This window comes from Budorcas taxicolor, chromosome 1, assembly GCF_023091745.1.
Source record: "Budorcas taxicolor isolate Tak-1 chromosome 1, Takin1.1, whole genome shotgun sequence".
Classification (NCBI taxonomy): domain Eukaryota; kingdom Metazoa; phylum Chordata; class Mammalia; order Artiodactyla; family Bovidae; genus Budorcas; species Budorcas taxicolor.
This window is the reverse complement of record NC_068910.1, coordinates 41,907,930-41,929,084: the sequence shown is the minus strand read 5'-3', so window position 1 is coordinate 41,929,084 and position 21,155 is coordinate 41,907,930. Positions and strand designations below refer to the sequence as shown.

At 42.1% G+C, this 21,155-nt stretch overlaps 1 protein-coding gene across 1 annotated transcript in view; it reads right to left on the bottom strand.

Annotated features, from left to right (window-relative positions):
* GRM7 (glutamate metabotropic receptor 7) overlaps nt 1-21,155 on the bottom strand; it is an 884,992-nt gene that overhangs the window by 3,288 nt on the left and 860,549 nt on the right. Inside the window, exon 9 of the mRNA XM_052637554.1 lies at nt 2,411-2,657. Coding sequence (XP_052493514.1) covers nt 2,411-2,657 — 247 coding nt within the window. The remainder of the gene's footprint in view (nt 1-2,410; nt 2,658-21,155) is intronic.

Here is a 21,155-nt window from a genome sequence, read left to right as displayed (position 1 = left end):
GGAAACAGAGCGGCAGAGAGCAGCAAGCATGGGTTTGGGGATCAGACCTGGGTTTCAGACCAAGCTGCCCTGCTGTGTAGTGGAGGACCTTGGTGATAGTCCCTGATCTTCCTGAGCCTAGGATTCTTCAGTAAAAGGTCACTGGCCTACAGAGCTATCAGGAAGAGTAAGAGAGATCTCCCGCCCAGAGCATTCTATTTAATGCCTATCTCAAAAGACAGCAGATGTGTTTTTGTTATTATCAGGGTCATGTCAATATGAACTTTTTAACAGCCAGTATCATACTCCACACAGCCTCAACAAGGGTAGGCCCTCATCATTAAAGGTTAGAAACAGTAGGAATATTGTTTGAAAGCTAGTTATTTTTAAATAGCACAGTATTAGATTAATTATCCCAATTCAAAATTTCTAATTTGATCATTAATTTTCAATATATATAGACTTTTGATCATGTTTTCTTTTTATCAGTATTGGGCATATGTTGTTAAATGTGTATGTCTGCACAAATACAAATGTAAAACTGCTATTAGAACATCTTCAAGGTAAGGATTTTGTACCATGTAAATCCCGCAAGGGGTCTTAGAATCAAATGCTATAGAAGTATAACCATGTATTATATTTAACAATACAGCATACATATAAATAGATGCATAAATATGTTCACAGAAGTATTTTTATTCACCAGTTGCATCTACTTTATGGTGGTGTGTATGCCTTTAACCTTTGTACTTGTTCAGAAGTGGAAGAAAATTAACATGTAATTGACATACATATCTCTAGATGCCTGGGACATGATGATGTACTTATGACATAGATATTAGTATCTCCATTTAATACAGGAGAATGCTGAGCTTGAGGAAAACTCAGTGATTGTCAAAGCCACACAGCTGGTGAGTGGAGTGGCCTGGCTTTGAACTGAGGTCTGTCTCACCCTGAAGTCTGCCTACACCACAGTGATTGTCACAGTGATTCCCTCTCTATTCCCTTCCTGGAACTGACCATTTGTTCTGCACACATAAGAGGAGAGCCTGTACCTCCGTGGCTTCTCTCTCCTCTCGCCTGTCCCCAAATCTCTTCTACTGAAACATCTAACTGAAGCTCATGATGTTGGTAATGGGCCTTTGCTTCCCTGTCTACAGACTCTTAAGCATTCACTGTATTTATTCAGCTAACTATTGAGAAATGGATTGGGCTGAGATCATGGATCTTTGTACGACTATTGTCAAAAGCTATTAGGGCCAAACTCAGTTGTTTGCTGGTTTTTAAGGATCTCAGTTGTAGAGCATCAAGGAGTTCCTCAGAGTATCCAGAATAGGAATTGTTTTCTGCTTGGCAGTAAATCTTTGGGTACAACAAAATCAGGTCATAACTGGACAGTGAGTCTTGAATGGCTTAATGGCTAGCCTGAATCCTCCTCTAGTTAAAATAGGAAACATCGCAAACATACCAATCTGCTTCATTCTATACGCACTAAGTTGGTTCAGCTGTGTCCGACTCTTTGCAGCCCTATGAAGTGTTGTCTTGGAAAAACAAATCCTGGAAGTGGTATGTTTAATCTGCAATTCACTCTTACCATCATAGTACTAGTAAAGTTAGCAACTGGGAATTTTAAGCATTTAAATCCAGCTAAAATTGTCTTTTTCTTTTCTTTTTTTAAACAAACTAGTGTCTTTATGTCCATCTTTCTTTGCAGTCATTTGCAGGGATGGCTAAAGGCCATGCAGGATTTGCAGACAGGCCACAAAAATATCAAATCTGGCATTTCATCCTTAATCTCACCTCTAATACTTTATTTTTCATGGGCTAAAACTCCTCTGCAGTGATCTGGTAGATGCTTTCCCACATGGGGAGGCCATTAGCATGGTGGTGTCTGGGCCTGTGTACCTGGATGGAAGTTTGCCTGTTCTATTAAATATCTGATGTGCTTTTTGTTTCTAGAAGGCTTCCTTAGTAAAGAATTGTAAGTTTCTCCACATTCATGCTCCAATGAAAAGAAGTTATGCTTCCTAAGTTCTGAAATATTTCAACTTCATCTCTATTGCTATAGTTCCATGGGGTGTCCAGGGTTCCCTAGCAGGAAGCTGATCCCCTAAGAGGAAGGGAACAAGGAAGGTAGCTCAACAGCTGTGTTGATGTCAGCTGGAGGGCTTGGGACCAAAGGATAAGAAGCCAGGGATGGGGGAGATTTCACACATCTGAAGCAGAGCCTCTGAAAGCTGCTTCCCGACAGGGAGCCAAAAGGAAGTGGTGAGCACACTCTTAGGAGCAAACGGCAGCATTCACCAAGGCAACCCAGCCCAGAAGACAAGAGCACGCATGGCCTTTCTCCAAAGAAAGGCAAGCATACACCACACCGGCTAGAGCTTCCTGATGCAGGATGAGGAGATGGAAGGAAAGGAGAGGTACTTACTGTTTGGGTCTACGTTTTCACAAAGCTCTGTCTTGGCCTCACCGTTGGGTCTGTCACTGGGCTTGTGCGACAGCCGTGATGACATGGTGGCTGCCGTGACCACTGCCTTGAAACTTCGCTTCCGTTTCTGGACATTGAGTTCAGGGTGGAAAATGATGATGTACACTTTCGGCATGTATAGCATCCCCAGCGCCACTGATGCACTTAGGTTCATGGAGATTGTAAGCGTGGTGGTTTGTATGTAGAGCTAGGAGACATAACACACAAGACACTATTACAAATAAAATGACTGCAGAGGGAGGCCAAACACCTAACGTGATGCCAAGCACGACGATGGCAGGGAGAGGAAGCATAAACCCTGGGGAGACAGAATGGCTCTGCACATGTCTTGGAGAGTTTATACATAAATATCATTGATTTTAAAGTCATAGGGTAGCTCTGAGTGCAGGTCTATCCTGGAAAAGTCTGCTTTGTAGAGGTTCAGCATCAACCTTGCATCAGATCTGAGGTGCCTTTATTCGGAATGGCAACTGGATATGAAACCATGAAGGTCATATTTGCAATCTCGAGTAAGGGGTAGTTTTTTCCTACCCCCCATACATTCACAAAACAGTTAACATTACATGATCTCTTACTGCACAGATACCCTGGGACCTTATTTGAAAAAGTCTTTATGTCAACATATGTATCTTTCTGTATTTTTTTTTTTTTGAAAGGGTTCACTTTCATCATGCCTATAGAGTAGTGAGCTGAGATTCCTTGGAAAGTAAGCCCTTCTTGCTTCATTCTGGTTTACAAAGCATCAATGGGCAAGGGACCAAGACCAAGAGATGTTGGCTTATACAGTTGCTAGGGGGCTACAAGACCTTGCCCTGATGTGTTATGTATAGTTCAGATGGTACTCGTAGCTGTCCTTGTATCCTTTTGCTTCTTGAGAAATCAGTAGAGCCACCCATTCACTCATTCTTCACTGTGTTAAATCATTGTCTTGCCTAAAGTTGAGGGTTGAAGCGGGTGAGGAGCAGTAAGATCAGTAAGGGGAAAGCTACAGACAGCTTGACTTGGTCCGTTTGCATTTATGAAGTGCCTTCATGATTCATAGCCCACCATTCACTTAGATATGTCTGTGGTTTTCATGACTTCTAAAACCTAGACTCACTGTGAGGTGATGGGTCTGTTCCTTAACTTGATTGTGGAAATCATGTCACAATATCTACATATGTATATTACATCATCACACTGTACCTCTTAAAAAATGTTATATAACCTAAATATATGCAATTTGTATTAACCAGTGATAACCTCAATAAAGCTGAAAATAAATGAATAAATAAAAACAGGTAAAAAATAGGTAGGTAAATAAATAAGTATTTCAAGTACATTTAAAAAGAAAAGTTCAAGTGACCAGTTCCTATAGCCTTTTATATCAGTGGAAAACCTAGCCTCTTGACAATGCATTTGATCATGGTTTTCCACAACGGTGTCTTCCTATGTGTCTGAGGACAAAATCCCCATCTTTAATGGGTTTTACAAGGGCCCACATGGTCTTTCCCCTTGTCTGGCTTCTCAGACTAATCGTCCACCAGTCTCCTCACCTCTCCCCCTCCTCTCTCCCTAGGATTTCATCCAGGTGGCCCTCCTTCAGTGCTTGAAGATGCTATACCTATTGAACCTTTCAAGACTTTTCTACATGCATGTGTGTGACTTTTATTATTATTGTTTCCTTCTGTGTGGAATGTTCCTCTACATTTTAGAACATCCATTCCAGCCTGCCTCCCCCACGACCTTAACTCTCAGCCAGCTTCTTTGACAACATTCGTTGTTCGGTCACTAAGTCATCTCCAACTCTTTGGGACCCCATGGACTGCAGCACGCCAGGCTTCCCTGTCCTTCACTATCTCTTGGGGTTTACGCAAGTTCATGTCCACTGAGTCAGTGATGCTATCTAACCATCTCGTCCTCTGCTGCCCTCTTCTACATACAGACCCTCAAAACACTGTTGTTTTCAGGTCATGGCTGCCTGTTTGTAATCCTCTCCCCACTAACCTGATCTTCTGAACGCCCGTCTCCTGGACTGAGCCTCAAGCTCAGTGAAGGCAGTGATGTTGCGTAGTGGTGTCACTGTGTCTGTGGTGCTGACGGACAGTAGGCACTTAAGAAACACACAGTGGATGAGCTCATGTGTTTGGATAAGGGGCACCTTTTTCCTCTTGATGACCCAGTGGTCAGACAGCCTTTCTCTAAACACACAGGGATTGCCATCAGATCTATTAGCTGCCTGGCCATTTCTGACCTTAGTTCTTCAATCTGGGTCTCTGGAGAAGAAATTAAAAGAGACTTTGCTTTTCATCTGGAAGGAATACTGTTTCCCAGCAAACATTAATTTGAATGTGCATGTTTCTGAATGCTTTACAGGAGCTGGCAGCCGCTAACTGTATAATGCATAATAAATGTAAAATATAAAGACAAAACAATATTGAATTAATGATCCTTTTGGTTGTGAACTAGACCATATGTTTAAAGCGCATCTTTTCCTATTAGAATACCTTTAGGCTTTCATCTCCACTCTACCCTGCTGCCCACCCTGTCCAGGAAAGTCTTCCCCTGAAACAGAGGTTTATGAACTTCGGCACTGTCACTTTGTCCCCCACGGTCACTGCTGTCATCCTGCTAATGAGGGCTTTGCAAACCATGGATTAGCCAGTCCAAGAAAGAAAGGGATGTAAACTGATCCATGGGATCGTAAGCTTTCCTTCTATTTCTCCACTCAAAAGCAAATTTTGCAGTTGAAGAAACCATCTGTAGCTTATTGAGTTTATGACTTATATACATCACTTGTGTACTTTATACATATGTAAATATTTGTGCTGGTATGTGTATACATACATGCTTTTTCTCAGGAAAGACTACGTAGTCATTTAGGACTATAGTAGCAATGTTGCTTATTTTATGGAGTCTGTAATTGTGTTCTTTTCAAGCTAGAATCTATCAACACTTTGATATTTGTTTTGACATTTTTGTAATTTCAGGGGACATTTCAGGAATCTGTGAAAATCAACAGGAACATCATTGATCAAATTTCTATGTCCCTAAATCCTTTATGTTGCAGAGTGGTTAGGAATGAAGACTCCAGAGCTCATCTGAGTTCAATTTCTGTTTACTCACTTTGTGACCTGGGACAGATTACTTTGCCTCTGTCTGCCTTAGCTTCCACCTCTGTAAATGGGGATGATAACATGAGCCCCCCTACCTCATGATGTTGTTGTGGTGATTAAATGAGTATTTGTAAAGTAGGATAGGACCTAGCATGTAGGAAGTATTATGAAAGGATTTTTAAATAAGTTACATAGGTAGAAAGACAGGAAGACCTCAGTCTGCAGAGAACCCAGAGGTAACTTGTTCATGGGGATACTACACTGCTCAGCTCCAGGAAGGGAACTCAGTTGCTCTCTTCTTGGCCTTTGGTGGGATGCTTGCTTATTGACTCTGAGTTTTCACCCTAGCAGCCCTTTTAGTACAATTATTTTTTTTTTAGCAAATTACAACATTTAAATTTAATTTATTTTTAATTAGAGGATAATTACTTTATAATATGTTGTGTTGGCTTCTGCCATACAGCTATGTGAGTCAGTCATAAGTACATTTATGTCCCCTCTCTGTTGAACCTCCCCCCACCCCTCACTCCCCACTTGAGTGAGGGTGGATGAATCTAGAGTCTCTTATAAAGAGCGAAGTTAGTCAGAAAAAGAAAACCAAACTTCATATATTAATACATATTTATGGAATCTAGAAAGATGGTACTGGTGAGCCTATTTGCAGGGCAGGAACAGAGACGCAACATGGAGAACAGAATTGGGAAGGAGAGGGTGGGATGAACTGAAAGATCAGCAGTGAAACATAAGCATTACCATATGTAAAACAGGCAGCTAGTGGGAAGTTGCTGTATGACGCAGGGAGCTCAGCGTGGTAATCTGTGGCAGATTACAACATATTTATTTTTTAGTCTCAAGGCTATTCCTGTTGTATCCAATGCTTATTGTCAAATGAGCAATGCGGACTGTAGAATTACCCCATTTGATTCTGGATATTTTATGCCATTTTGCTTTATCTTCCTTATAATTTCTTGAGAGATATAAAGGTGTTAGTGGTTGATTTTGGGCTCTCTTACCAGCACATAGAGGTCTGGCACACACACCTTTACTGGGGCAGCTCCTCCTCCTGCCCCCTATCCCAGACTGCCTTTGTCCCATCTGGCTGTCTGAGGCTCATTGCCTCACCATGGTCCCTCCTTGATGGCCTGAGCTCGTGGGAAGGATGCTCCCTGCCTTGCAGTGTTCGGATACTTAAGCCTGAATTTTATTATCAACTTCAATACATTTCCAGAATCCAGTTGCTTTTCCTTGGTTGAATGTGGCTTTCCTCCCAAGCACCATGTGTAATCCAGCCTGAACAACTAAGGAAAATGTGGGCAAAGAGCTCCAAGTCAGGTGGTGTTTTGTGCATTACTCTACCAAGCAGCTTTCTTCAAGTCTGATAAACAGAACCTCTGGCTCTCAGTTCCCTAATTTACAAACTGAAGATAACAATAGTTTAGGGTTCAAATGCTGACTCTGATGACCTAATTCATTTAATATATGGAAAATGCTTAGTACAATGCCTGGGAAACATGTATACGTGAAATGTGAACTGCTAATATTTATATTCTGCTGAATATTTATATCAGGATATTGGTGTGTAGACATTAAGATACGTCTTCGTGATTATTCACTGTCATATATTTTAAACTTTTAATGTACATCTTAGTAATTAACTAGAATGTAGGGTTTAAAAAGCCAGGCCTATTCATGTCCTGTCTGATTGACATGTGCCAGCAAGTATACCATTAGCAACACAGCTTTGTGCTGAATTCAGGGCCAGGCAAAGCCCAGCTAAATCTGCCCTGTGCATTTTCTCATCTTGGTCTAAAAGTCCATTGTCAAATAAATGTGACTGCAAAGCACCATGAGATGTCATTGTTGCTTTATAAATAGATGTAGCACTGAGGGTTATTGGAGTTCTCCTTCTGTAAGTATTGACTGCTAAAATACTAAGAAATTCAAAAAGTCTAGATTGCTCCTGAACAAACTTTGAAAGTTGCCAACTCTTCCGCCAAAGTTTCAGAATCAGTTTAATTTAAGATGGTTTTGAGAGATTCCAGGACAAGTCCTTAACAACCACATGCTATAAATTCGCTGGTAGCTATATTTTCCAGATAGGCTATGTGACAGAGACTTGTCTTTTCCAGTGTTGGTGCATCATCCACTTACCACTGGCATTTTCAGTGAGATTAGTCACCCTCGGCATCCATGAGGGATTGATTCCAAGACCCCCTGAGGATACGAAAATCTGAGGATGCCCAAGTCCCTTATATAAAATGATGCAGTATTTACATATATGTGCCCTCATATACTTTAAATCACCTCTAGATTAATTATAATGCCTGATGCGGTGTAAATGCCACGTGCCATGCCATACCTGCTGCTCAGTCATGTCTGACTCTTTGCAACCCCGTAGGTTGTAGCCCACCAGGCTCCTCTGCCCATGGGGTTTTCCAGGCAAGAATACTGGAGTGGGTTGCCATTTTCTTCTCCAGGGGATCTTCCTGACCCAGAGAAAGAACCTGTGTCTCTTGCATCTCCCACATTGACAGGTGGATTCTTTACCACTGTGCCACCTGGGAAGCCCAAATGCTATGTAAATAGTCATAAATACCATGTAAATGCTATGTAAATTGTCATAAATACCATGTAAATGCTATGTAAATAGTTGCCAACATGCTGAAAATTCAAAGTTTGCTTTTTGGAGCTTTCTGGAAAAATTTTTTTTCCCAAATATTTCTCACCTGCAGTTTGCTGAATCCAGGGATGTGAAACCCATAGATACAGAGGTATCCACAGTGGTGGACAGTGGTAGGCCACTACCAAGTAGCCACACAGACCGCTGTGACAGTGGCAGAGCATTCTTTCTGCAGTCAGGGAACCACATTCTAGTGGCAGAAGGAACACAGCCTAGAATCAAACATGCAAGGTGTCGACACTGCTCATCAGTCCTTTTCTCACAGTGTATACTTGGCCCTGCCTGCTTGTCCCCTGGCCATGTCCTTCACTCTCCTATTTCACCTCTGATACCCTGTTTTGCATTTGATGTTCACTCCAAAGTCTCCTTGTACTTAAAGTGTCCCTATAACCCAATTTCCCCCATAAATCTAGTACTTTCATTGTGCAATTTTGCATAGCATGGTGACTTCTAAGAATGCATACATCACATTATAGCAGAGCTGATTGGATAATAAACTCACTGCCTGCACTTAACTAAATTCTGGTTGCACAATAAGTTCTACACTTGAAGCAAGTATTGGATATTAGAAATAGCCTTGGCATTCATGGAGGACTGTCCTAAGGAAAGCGATTGTCTATAGTCTGTCAATTATCATCGTCGTCGTCGTTGTTCTGCTATTATGTGTGGGTCTTTAGCTCTGTATTTCTAGAGTTGAGGCCGTAATGCTAGTTATCTTGTAAGGTTGTTGGGATCGAATTGGAGGCTGCCTAGCATGTAGGAACCACTCAGCCACGGCTGTCAGTATCGGAGATTGATTTATTAGCTATAACATAAAATGACTTGTTTTTTATGTTGTTCTCTTTCATATCATTTTAGTATTACTGCACTTTGAAATGATCATCTTTCTTACGGAATCCACTGAATGACAACCTATGTAAGGGAAAAACATCTCATTAAGTTTGCTTCTATTTTGTTTGAAAGTCTGTTCAAACCCCTATCCTGTCATTGACTATTATGAGAAATAACCAATTAACTGCATTCCCAGGTGACCACTGAAATTTGGGACAAGGAGGCTTTCATAGAGTCTTTTCATGACATCCCAAAGTCTGTACAACAAAAATGAAAACTGTCTGAAGTAGGCAGAGTAGAGATAAAGCATACGTTATTACCTGACAAATGTCTGGAACACCCATGTGTCTAAACTGAAATGCAAGTTCTTAGCAGTTAAGACCAGTCTTTTTGATCCTTGCCACCTGGACCCCTTGGTTCCTAATCAGAGTCACCATATTTGTGAGAAATAATAATGACACATGGCTGGAAATGAGACAGGGTGTTTTCAGTAAGACTTCCTAGTTGTCCAGAGGGTCAACATGCTGAAGGCTTTTACACAGTAATGAAATAATGCATGATGATAAAAGGATTCAGTATAATGATGAGGAAAGATACTTGCATCTTCTGGAGGGATGGTGTAATGGGAAAACAAGATCTTTCTTGTTAGAAGTGATTTCCAACTCAGCCTTGGATTATTGGTTGGTGACTGTGGGCAAACTACTTTACCTCTGACAAGTCAGTCAAAATTCAAACCCAAGAAATTTGTTACCAGAGTGTCTGATATAAAAACTCTCATTCTACCACTACCATAGAGACCTTCTGACCATCTGAAATATTAAAAGATAGTATACTGCCTGGTGGCATGCACAAAAAAATGAAAGAGTCTTTATTAGAGTACACAGCCCCATCTTTGGCAGATAATTTTCACGCTGTTCCATTCAAACCTGTTATCTTTGAATAGGCAATTTGTAAAGAGTTGACAGACAATATTTATAAAAGAATACAGACACACATTCCAGATATTTTGGGACACACTCTGTGGACAGGTGTATGGCGTGACATTATAAGTAATGGAAGCGACTGGATGATTACTAGACAAGACCTCGTTTGACTGTTTTGTTTTTCTCATTTAGTATCTCCAGGCAGACATGATGTTAAGTCGACACACAATCACATTATTTCTTTGGAGGGACATAAGGACACACACTCCAGGTGAATGCAAATCAGTCTCTGGAGCATGAAATAAGTGATTATGTCATGCTTGAAATCACCTACATCTCAGTTTTTTGCTCTCCTGATCAAAAGCCTGATGCTTTGTCTATTCCTGTGGCACATCATCAGAGAGATGCTGTTATTCCAGTTGACCACATCCTTGGGAAGTTCGGGGTTTCACTCCCCATGCCATCCTAACGAGCTGTAGGCCGTCCTCATAGCTAATTCTTCCAGGCAGTCGCTTCTGATTTTGCTGGGCACCTATGAGCACAGCCTACACACTGATACACGGGATTTTTCCCCCCTCACCAGCCCTGCAATCCCTCAATTTTGATTTCAAGCTTTTTCCCTCCTCTGTCTACAAGGCAGGAGTTTCTTTTATATAGCCAACACTGGCACTGTCTGTTCTGTTGTATTATCTAGAAGGTTATTTACCATTCCTGCTGGTTCAAGAGTCCCACAAATGTTAGGTCCCCGCCTTGTTGTGATTTAACATACAAAGGTGAACCCCTTCACCCTCCCCCACCCCGCTGTCAGCCTGCAGACACATTTCTGCCAGATTTCCTGGCTCTCCAGGAATCCTCGGCCGTATTCTTCAAGACTGAACCTAGCAGCATTTTGTAGGAGGCAGTGTCAGGTCCTGTCTTATAATGTGAAAATACTGACATGTACCTCACTGGGGAACACATTAGGTAACATACGATGATGTTCTGTATCACTCTGCAAGTAAACCAGAGCATTAAAAAGAAACATCTGAACTTAATATATTCTACTTCTAAAGCTGTCATTTGAAATATTCCACTTATAGAAGTGCAAAGCTGTCTCATCTTGCCAACTTTTAAAGTCATCTTTTGGGTTCTTGTGAACATAAAAAAGACAGGAATCCAGTGAAAATACTGATGCTGAGTTAATGGCTGAAAGAGAGAGTTTTAGCATCTCTTGGGAATAGTTCACGTGTTTTAAATTGGGCTTGTGAAGTGTTCATTGAGACTGGACTGGAGTGTCACTGACAAGAAGACAGTGTCAGCTCCTTATAAAAAGGGGAGTCTTCTCTGTTTTCAGAGACACTGGCAATGACTTTCTGGTGAACTTTGGCAGGTTTTGACCATCATGCAGCAGCTGTCTTTCCTCCTCTTAGTTCTGGCTGTTAGTTTTGTCTGTCTTCCTCTGTCTGCTCTGGACTGTGCCTTCCCCATCTTACTGCTGACCTGTGGCAGCTCCCTTCCTTCCCTTCGGATTCGCCCTTCCCCTTGCATTAGCTCATAGTTTTTTATTTTCATTTTTGCTTCCCTGCTTTTCCACTGTCCCTGGTGCAGCACTGTGGGTGTGGACAGGCACAGGCTCCTCAACTTCTCTCCTGACTCAGTGGACCCACTGTGTGCTGTGGGACCCACTCAGCCAACGGTGGCCATGGCTGATGGGCAGAGTGGCTAACAGCTAGACCTCAGGGCCAGAATTGCCCACCCAGGGGTAACTTGTGCTCTGAACCCCTCAGCGAGGACCTCAGCTGAGGTTTAGTTTAAATCCAACTGGAGAAAATAACTACAATCCAGCTGCTCAGAAAATTGTAGATAAAAAGTTGCCCAGCCTGTGCCCTTTACTGGAATGGTGAGGGCTCTGAGATGGGGGCAGACAAGTAACACTCATCCTTCAGGAAGAAACAGAACAAAGGGAGTGAGCAGGGCAGAAGAGGAGAGGCCGACTGGCTCATGCTTTGATCTTACTGTCACCAGATCCATGTTCCTTTCCTGTTGTTTCTGAGGTCCTGGATCGTGGATCTCAAAAGTACAGTTTCTTACCCACTCATTCCCGAGGGCCTAGAGTCTTGCCTCATCTCTACCTCCTGAATCTGCCCTCTGAACCTGCCACACTTCTTAGCAGACCTATAGTGTTGGGGGCTCCAGCTGTCTTACTGCATTAACTCAACCTCCCATGGCACTTTGGATGAAGAGACGGTCCTTCACATGGCCCCAGGAACTCTGCAGGGTCCTCCTTGCACCTTCTCTCATCTTATCTAAGTGCTTCACATATGCAGTGCACTGTCCATCTGCAAGACTTTTTCACTTGCTGTTCCCTCTCATCTTTTCCTGGCTCCCTCCTATCTGCCTCTTGGGTCTCAGTCTCACTTCCTTGAGGAGGGCTTCTCTGACCCTCAAATGGAAACTATGCCCTTCCTCTTCTGCCTGCACACAGAACATACTATCGCCCTTCATCACATCAATCACAAATTAGGATTATTCACTTGAGTGTCTATTTCATAAATAAGTATCCCCTCAATAGACTGTCCTCATGATAGCACAGACCATGTATTTTGACCTACTCTACAGAGTTCCTGGAACTTAAAAGTACTGAGTTCATAGCAGCTGGACAGATGAGTGAATTCAATCTAGGACATATATCCTGTGCAGCCAAGAGCAGTGAGACATGTGGCAAGTGCAGTCACACTGGAGTCGAAAGTTTTGGGTCTGGAGGTGGGATCTGCCGCTTACTAACTACTGCGGGTTCTCAAGTAGCTCACTAACATTTGCAAGCGTGGATAGTGATGCCCCATGAGGTCATGACAGGCTCACTTTCCAGAGCTGTGGCAGAGGAGATGACTTATAAGGGGTCCTACCTCTTAAACCCTGACCCCATGGTCTAAGTGCCTCCCTGGTACAGTTTATGTGCGCTGGATGGTGTAACCACATCCAGAGGCTGTTTGCTTCCAAACAGCTGCATTTCTTCCCGTCTTTCCAGATAATTTTTCCTCTAGCAATTGCACTGGCTTCCTGTCTTCCCCAGTCCTGTAACTAGAGGCACTCCTCTGATCCAGTCAAAGCATTCAAAGCTAACAAGCAGAAGATATAAAACACAGAGATAAATTGTCCCCTACACTAGGAACAGAACCAGAATGCTTTGTGCATGTCAGGGAGGGAGAGAGCATTGAGAAGTGAGCAATTCAAGGCAGGGGCCATGTTTTAATTTATGTTGGCACCCTCATGTCTGGTACAGGGAACAAGGTGCATATATGGTTGATGGATGAGATGGTCACTCATTTGACAAACCCAAGCCTAAATCAAAGCCACTCACTCATCTCCATGTCACAGTTCATCGTATGCCCCCAGCCACACTGGCCTCTTTCACTTCCCTGAATCTGCCCTGCTCTCCCCTGCCAGAGTGTGTGAGCGTCTGTGGCTCGGTCATGTCTGACTCTGCCACCCCATGGACTGGAGCCCACCAGGCTCATCTGTCCATGGGATTTCCCAGGCAAAGATACTAGAGTGGGTTGCCATTTCCTTCTCTAGAGCATGGTCCTGACCCAGGAATTGAACCCAGGTCTCTTCCCCTGAAGGAAGATTCTTCACCACTGAGTCAACAGGGAGGCCCTCTCCTGCCACAGGACCTCTGCTTGTATGGATCCGTTTCCCGGCAGTGTTTGCCACACTGCCTCCCTCATCTGTTCATTCTTCAGCCCACCACTCCAGCATCACCTCCTCATCCAAGACTCCTCTAGCCAAGACTAGGTCTTTCCATCCTGTTACAGGCTCCCAAATCCATCTCAGTAATTCATATCTAAAAAACGTGTGTGTGTGTGTGTGTGTGTGTGTGTGTGTGTGATTAGCATCTATTTCTGCCACCAGGAAGCATCTGCTTAGCTCACTGTAGAATCCCCAGTACCTAGCACTGTGGGTGGCAAATTCAAGGGGCATCATTGATACTGGCAAGGAAGGAAATATGGGGGACACAAAGATTAGAGGTTATATTTGTGGTCTTTGGCTTTGTCCCTGGGATATCCCAGAGAACAGACTCAGAAGGGTACCTGAAAGAAAGAAGTAAAGGTGCAATGTTCCTGTGGATTCCCTGTAAAAGGGGTTCTTCTCATTTGGCCAAGGGGAAGGATGGACTGTGTTGTCCTGGAGTGCTGGTACTTAACCTCTTTACCCCCGCCATCATGTGTTCACTAGACAAGAAAGTGTAACTATCAAGTGACCCTTTTAGAGCCTGAAGCAACACTAAAAATCAACAACCCTGCCCTTCTGGAAGGATAGGAGCTTTTCTTTTAAAAAGCATATGCTAACGCTTAGGTCAGCACCCAATTGTCTCCTCACAATAGGAAAAAAAAAAAAAAAGAAATGGTTGCCATGACAACCCAGTGAAGTGTTCAGGCATTGAGTTTTGCTTTTTTTTTTTTTTTGACCAAAAAACGCTGACTTTGACCTAACTACTAATGTATATGCATTTTGTTTGTTCAATTCAGATCTCTCCTGGAGCTTTTCTGAATCATCAATAAGTATCACTTTAAAAATTCACCTTTAGAAAGCAGAATGGCTCAGATTAGGATAATAGTGATCAGGGGGGCTAAAGGGGACAAATGAGAGCTACATTGAGAGGAAATAATAAAAGAACATGTGGATGGACTGGGCTGGGAAGAAAGAAAAGGGAAAAATCAAGGACTCATTTTCTTAATATTCTACCTCCTTTTATGCAAACCCCAAGTTAGTATCATCCTAAATCACACCAACACTATACAAACGCAGAGCAGGTTTGAGCTCTCAAAAAAATAAATGTGTTCTCCCTTTTCCAAGCAAGGGTGACCTGACTAAAAATATTTGCAAAGGCTTTCAGTTGATATCAGCACAGTTCAATCCTGCCACTCTTCAGCAGTGCAAGGCCCCAGAAATGTATGCCAGCTTCATTTCCTCCAACCTTCATGAGCTCATATCCTAACCTAATCCCAATCACCCAAAGCTAATCCTTCACCATCATTTACATCTATGGTTAAGAGTTTCTTTCCAAGCTTCTACCCTGCATTTATTCCTACTTGGAATTCTCAACCTTCCCTTCTTAAGAAAATAAGCCTACTTTCTCTAGAAAGTGCTGAAGAGATCCACAAAATGGTTAAATGACAAGCATGCAAGTAGATTCTCTCAACAGAAAATGCCCAGGCTCATGTATAGAGCCATTACAACTTATGAAAAAAAGAAGTCTGTTGTTTCATCTGACTCTTGAAACCATGTCAAACTTTGATATAAACTAAGAAAAATGCATGAATGAGTCTTAAAAAATAAGTTTAATGGCAAATTTTCTATTCCATCTTGACTTATGAAATCACCATACATTGTTTATGGGAGAAAGATAAAGCATGAAAGGTCTTCATGGCATGGGAGTACTATCTACATAGAGTCCAGGTCCACAGAGCAGCCTGTCCTGAAGAAGTTTCTATAAAGGTTATTCTCAGGTTATGTGCAGGTACATATTTATCATCTTTAATGCAAGGCTTATCACCTCCATCAACTTCATAGGGCTGCTGCCACAATCAGATCATCATCTCCAACCATGTTGAAAATGGAGATTTTCTTGCAAAACCTGGCTTTGTGCTTATACCCTTTTTTAAGTTTACTGAAGTGTCATTGATTTACAGTGTTGTACAATTTTCTGCTATACAACAAAGGGATTCTTTATGTTCTTTTCCATTATGGTTCATTGCAGGATACTGAATGTAGTTCCCCGTGCTCAGCAGTAGAACCTTGCTGTTTATCCATTCTACATGGAGTAGTTTACATCTGCTAATCCCAAACTCCCAGTCCATCCCTTCCCCATTCTTCCTCTCCCTTGGTAACCACAAGCCTGCTCTCTCTGTCTGTGAGCCTGTTTCTGTTTTGCAGATAAGCTCATTTGTGTTGTCTTTTAGATTCCACATGTAAGTGATACCATCTGGTATTTGTCTTTTTCTGCCTTATTTTGCTTAGTCTGATAATCTCTAGGTACATCCATGTTGCTGTAAGTGACATTATTTCACTCTCTTTTATAGCTGAGTAGTATTCCCTTGTTGTGGATATATGTATATAGGTAGGTAGATAGAGATATATAAATATGTACATAGATAGTACTAATATTCTTGATCTCAGGATTGTGACTTCCATCTACTTGGTTGCACAAATTGGAACTTTTAAGGGTCATTGTCAAAAACCTGCTGTTCCTTCACAATTTCCCTTTATACGTAGTCTATTACTCTTTAGCTAGTATTATCTGTAAAATACTTATGGAATCTATTCTCTTCCCACTGCCCCAACCTTTGTCTTAAGTATGATTAACCAGTTAACACACTTAAGCACGGAGAACAGAGGGTTCTATTTGTAAGTTTTCAGGTGGTAGCTGTTCATCGTTGATGGAGATGATGGTGATGGTGAAGATAAGTGATGCATTGGACACTGTTCCTAGGGTGCTATCGTAGCGTCCCAACTGGTTTCATTTCTTCCATTTCTTGCCTCCCTCTAAGCTGTACTCTTCAGAGTAACCAAGATGATCTCTATAAAAACTGAAAATCAGACCACCTGGTCCCCTCTAAACTGTCTTTCAAAGATTTCCCATTGCCCTATAGTCTCTGGACCAGCTGCAATTCTAGCCTCTCGGTTAGTCTCTTGACTAAGATTTATCTGTGCTGGCTTCTTGGGTGCTTCAAGCTTATTTCCAACAAAGGGACTTAGCACACACCATACATACCAGTCTGTCTGCCCATAATGGTATTTTGCCTGAGTTCTTCATCCAAATGACTCCTGTCCCATCTTTGAGGTTAACTTCATGTATTTTCTTGAACAGACTTTCTATGGCTACACCACTGCTCCACCAACTTGAATTTTCTCCTTCCATGATTCTCCCACATAGCAGCCTGTTTTATTATTACTATTATTCATAGTGCATGTTACAATCAGTGATCATCAACATAATCATGGATTCATTTATCTCAACAGTTTCTCTCCTACAGGAATTTAAGGTTATGATGGCAGGGACAGACCTGTAACAAATGACCTCAAAAATATTATTTTAACTAATAAGGGTAACAGTCCAGAAAGTAATTTTAAAGTGAGGTACAAATAGAAGCATCCCAATGAGTAAAACTCTCTTTCTGAGCCATAAACACATTTTGAGTAGAAGTTGGTTCTTAGAGTGAGTGCATTCAGAGAATGTTAAGTTGAAATCCTGAGCGCTAACATGACTTGTGCAGGGTCACAGTAATCAGGAACAAAGCTAAGATGTAAGTTGAATCCTTTTGATTCTACAGCTTATTTTACTACACTGATTTTCACATTCAACTAAAAGCCTAGCTAATAAAAGAGTAAATCACAGAACTGTTTAATTTTTCATTCTCCGAGGCTTTAATTGCCAATGCTTAGAAAAACAAACAGCTCTAAGTATTTCTAAAGGGAACTGACAGAAAATTCCCTTTCTTGACCACAGATTGCATATTTGTGTAAGTATGTTTTCTATTTAAGTCTATATTCCCTACTAAGAATAATGAGCAAACACCCTCTGCACACAATTGAAACTGTGTCCAATTTCCTTGCCAAATCCAGCTGCTTGACAAGAGGAATCAGTGTTGCTATCTTTTCCCCAAAGGTACACAGACTTACACCAAGGCAGATGCCCCAATAATAAAAGTGGGCTTGAGCAGGCAGAAAAAAAAGGACAAAAATAAGTAATACGTAAATGGAATGCAGATATTGTCTGAAGCATGAACAGGTTGCAGTGTCTGATGGTTCTATCAAAGTGTTTATGAAATGATGACTGACTGGAGAAAGTCAAGGGTAGACCAAAGACACTAGGTATAGGGGAGGAGAGGGGGATTAAGCCTCATTGGGAAGGTACATGAAATTCTGTGATTTGCCAGTAAACACTGACTACCCCGGTGTCCTTTCCTTTGTGTGGGGAGACAGTACTCTGTCTCCCTCCATCCACCTTCTAGCTGTTTAGCTTATACAGAACATGGGATAAAGGACACTTGGCGATTCCTCTCCAGGAAGAGATTCTTTGCGCATAATACCCATAAAGAGACAGGCTGAAAGGAGAGCGATCCTTGCAGTGGGAAAGGTCTAATCCTTTTATGGATGTTTAGAACAGATGTAAAACGCGGACTACACAGACTAGAGGATGAGGCCCAGAACTAGCACCCTGTGGAAGGTGATCCAAGTCAAGGACGAGGACCAAAGGGGGTTCATTCTCCAGTGACCATGAGAGAGAGACAGCCTTGGGGTGGCTTCATATGCAAACCCCTCTGCCCGTCAAGGAGCTGGGGGGGTTAGCTGGCCAGGGGAGAGGAGACTCTGCTCAGACTTGGAAAATAGCTGTAACCATAAGGAACTGAGCAGCTCTACATCTTCCTGGACTCTGGGAGGCTTGGCTTACAGGGTGTTACAGGGCAGGCTATTCCACTTGTCCCACCAGAAAGCTTCAGTGTGGAGCTAATACCCAGCAGTGATGTTTCAGGACAAGCTTCCCTTGTGGTCAGAAATGTGATGCTCTCTGTGTCACTATTAGGACTAAGAAAGACATTAAGGGTGTAGAGATGAGGTCACTGGACTAGGTATCCAGAAACCCGAATCTCATTTTTGCTCTTCCACTTCATAGCTGTGGAATTCGGGCAAGGCCATTTGTAAAGACATTTGTGACAATGTATTGCAGTCTTTACCCTTGAACCTCAGAAAGTGCCTACTTTCTCCAGCTAACAACAGGTAAGGAAAATAAAACCTATATTCCCAATTTTATGACATGAATTAAGGAAAGTTAAGACTTGAATAAAATTTAAATTTTGAAATCGGTATACCACAATGTATCGAAGTGACTGCATAGTTATTCACCAGTCATCTGACAAACACTGTGAACAACGAGTCCTGCGCAACTTGTACAAGTATGAACAACAGATACAAGAGCTGGGGGTGGGGGCAGGGTGTTAGGGATGTCACGCTGTCCTGTAGCGGGATCCCCTTTCAGGAACAGCGGGAATCTGGATTTATTCCCCCAGATGCTGGGGATTCCGCTCTCAGCTGGTGGCCCTCTGTGGGAACTGCCTTGTCTGAGGAGACCCCTGCTGCCTAAGGCTCCCCCCTTCTCCTTCAGCTGCAACCCTGTTGAGTCTGCATCACAGCACCACGTCTCCCTTGACCCGCTCCTCCTTCCTTCTGCTGGTGGGTGTTGATACTCCCGAATAAACGTGCACCCGTGCTCCTAGGAGGCCAAGCTGAGACTCGGTGTATCATGTAGAACTGTAACACGCATCTCAGTTCTGATGCAATCAAGAACATCTGTGATGCAACTCATTCTGTAATTCCTTCGGCAGCATACACCCTCAAAGACCCACTGAGAACCCTACAACATCCATAGTACATGCTATCTCACACAAGACCCAGCTCTCTTCCCAGAGCAGTTTCTTTTCTTTCTTCTTTTTTTTGTTTTTTAAGTATAACTGCTTTACAGTGCTGTGTTAGTTTCTGGCGTACAGCCAAGTGAATCACCGATATGTATACATGTATCCTCTCCCTCTTTAACCTCCCCACTGTCCAACCTCTCTTGTCATGACCTGCAAACAGGTTCATCTGTACCATTTTCCTAGGTTTCACATATATGCATTAATATATGATTATTGCTTTTCTGACTCACTTCACTCTGTATGATAGATTCTAGGTCCATCCACAGCTCTACCGATGACCCAATTTCATTCTTTTTTATGGCTGAGTAATATTTTTTGGACTATCTATTGACTGAAACTTTTCCCTCTTTCTCATCCAGATACAATGTAAGCACATACACTACATATATTTTCCCCCAATTTTAAAAACTTACAAATGTTCAGGAACTCGAACACAGGATGAAGAACATGTGTACAGTCCCCACTAAGATCCCACCACAATGTTTTTTACTTTCTCTCTCTCTCTGCTAAACAATCTCAAAGCCATATACATTGTATTTTTTCTTATTTATTTCTTTTCAGTTCAGTTCAGTCGCTCAGTCGTGTCTGACTCTTTGCAAATCACCAAAAAATTGGGTGTTTACTGTTAGTATACTTAAGAAATCTGACAGTAATTCCATAGTGTCATCAAATACACAAAGTCAAGTTCCCCAACTAAAAAAAATGTTTCATATGATTTTTCTCCAGTTCAAAATTCAACCTAGGTTCATGCAGTACAGTTGGTTATATTGCTTTAGATTCTTCCAGAGTGGTCCTCATTCTTTTGGTCTTTAAATAGCTTTATTGATGTAAATAATAAACTTTACATATTTAAAGAGCAAAATTTGATGTTCAGATACATACAGCCCAGTGAAATCATTGCTATGATCAAGATAATGAACACACACATGATCTCTGAAAGCTTCCTTGTTACCCATGTTTAATCTGTCCTCTTAACCACTCCACACCCAACCCCAACTTCAAACTACCACTGATCTGTTGTTTCGTTCATTGTGAATTAATTATATTTTCTAGAACTTCATATAAAGAGTATCATAATATGTACTCTGGTATGTTGAGCTTCTTTAATTCAGCATCACTGAGATTCAACCATATTGTTGGAAGTTCAACAGTCTAGTGCTTTTTAATCCTGAGTCGTAGCCATTGTATGGAAGTACTGCATTTATTTAACAATTCATTTGTCCATGGAAACTCGCGTTGTTTTCACTGTGGGGCTACTATAAATAAGGCCCGTATGAACATCATACGTGAGAATCCATAAGGGCATACATTCATTTGATTTTGCATGAACACCTAGGAGAGGGGCTTCTCAGGTGGCACCAGTGGTAAAGAACCTGTTTATCAGTGCAGGAGACGTGAGGGACTCGGGTTCAATCCCTAGGTCAGGAAGATCCCCTGGAGAAGGAAACAGGAAGCTACTCCAGTATTCTTGCCTGGAAAATCCCATGGACAGAGGAGGCTGGTGGGCTATAGTCCATGGGGTTGCAAAGTCAGATGTGACTGCACGCACGCGCGCGTGCACACACACACACACACACACACACATACACCCTAGGAGAGAAGTGGCTGGACCATATAGTAGGTATAAAATTAACTCTTTAAGAAACTTCCAAGGTATATTCTCAAGTGGCAGTATCGTTTTAGATTCTTATCAGCAGACTA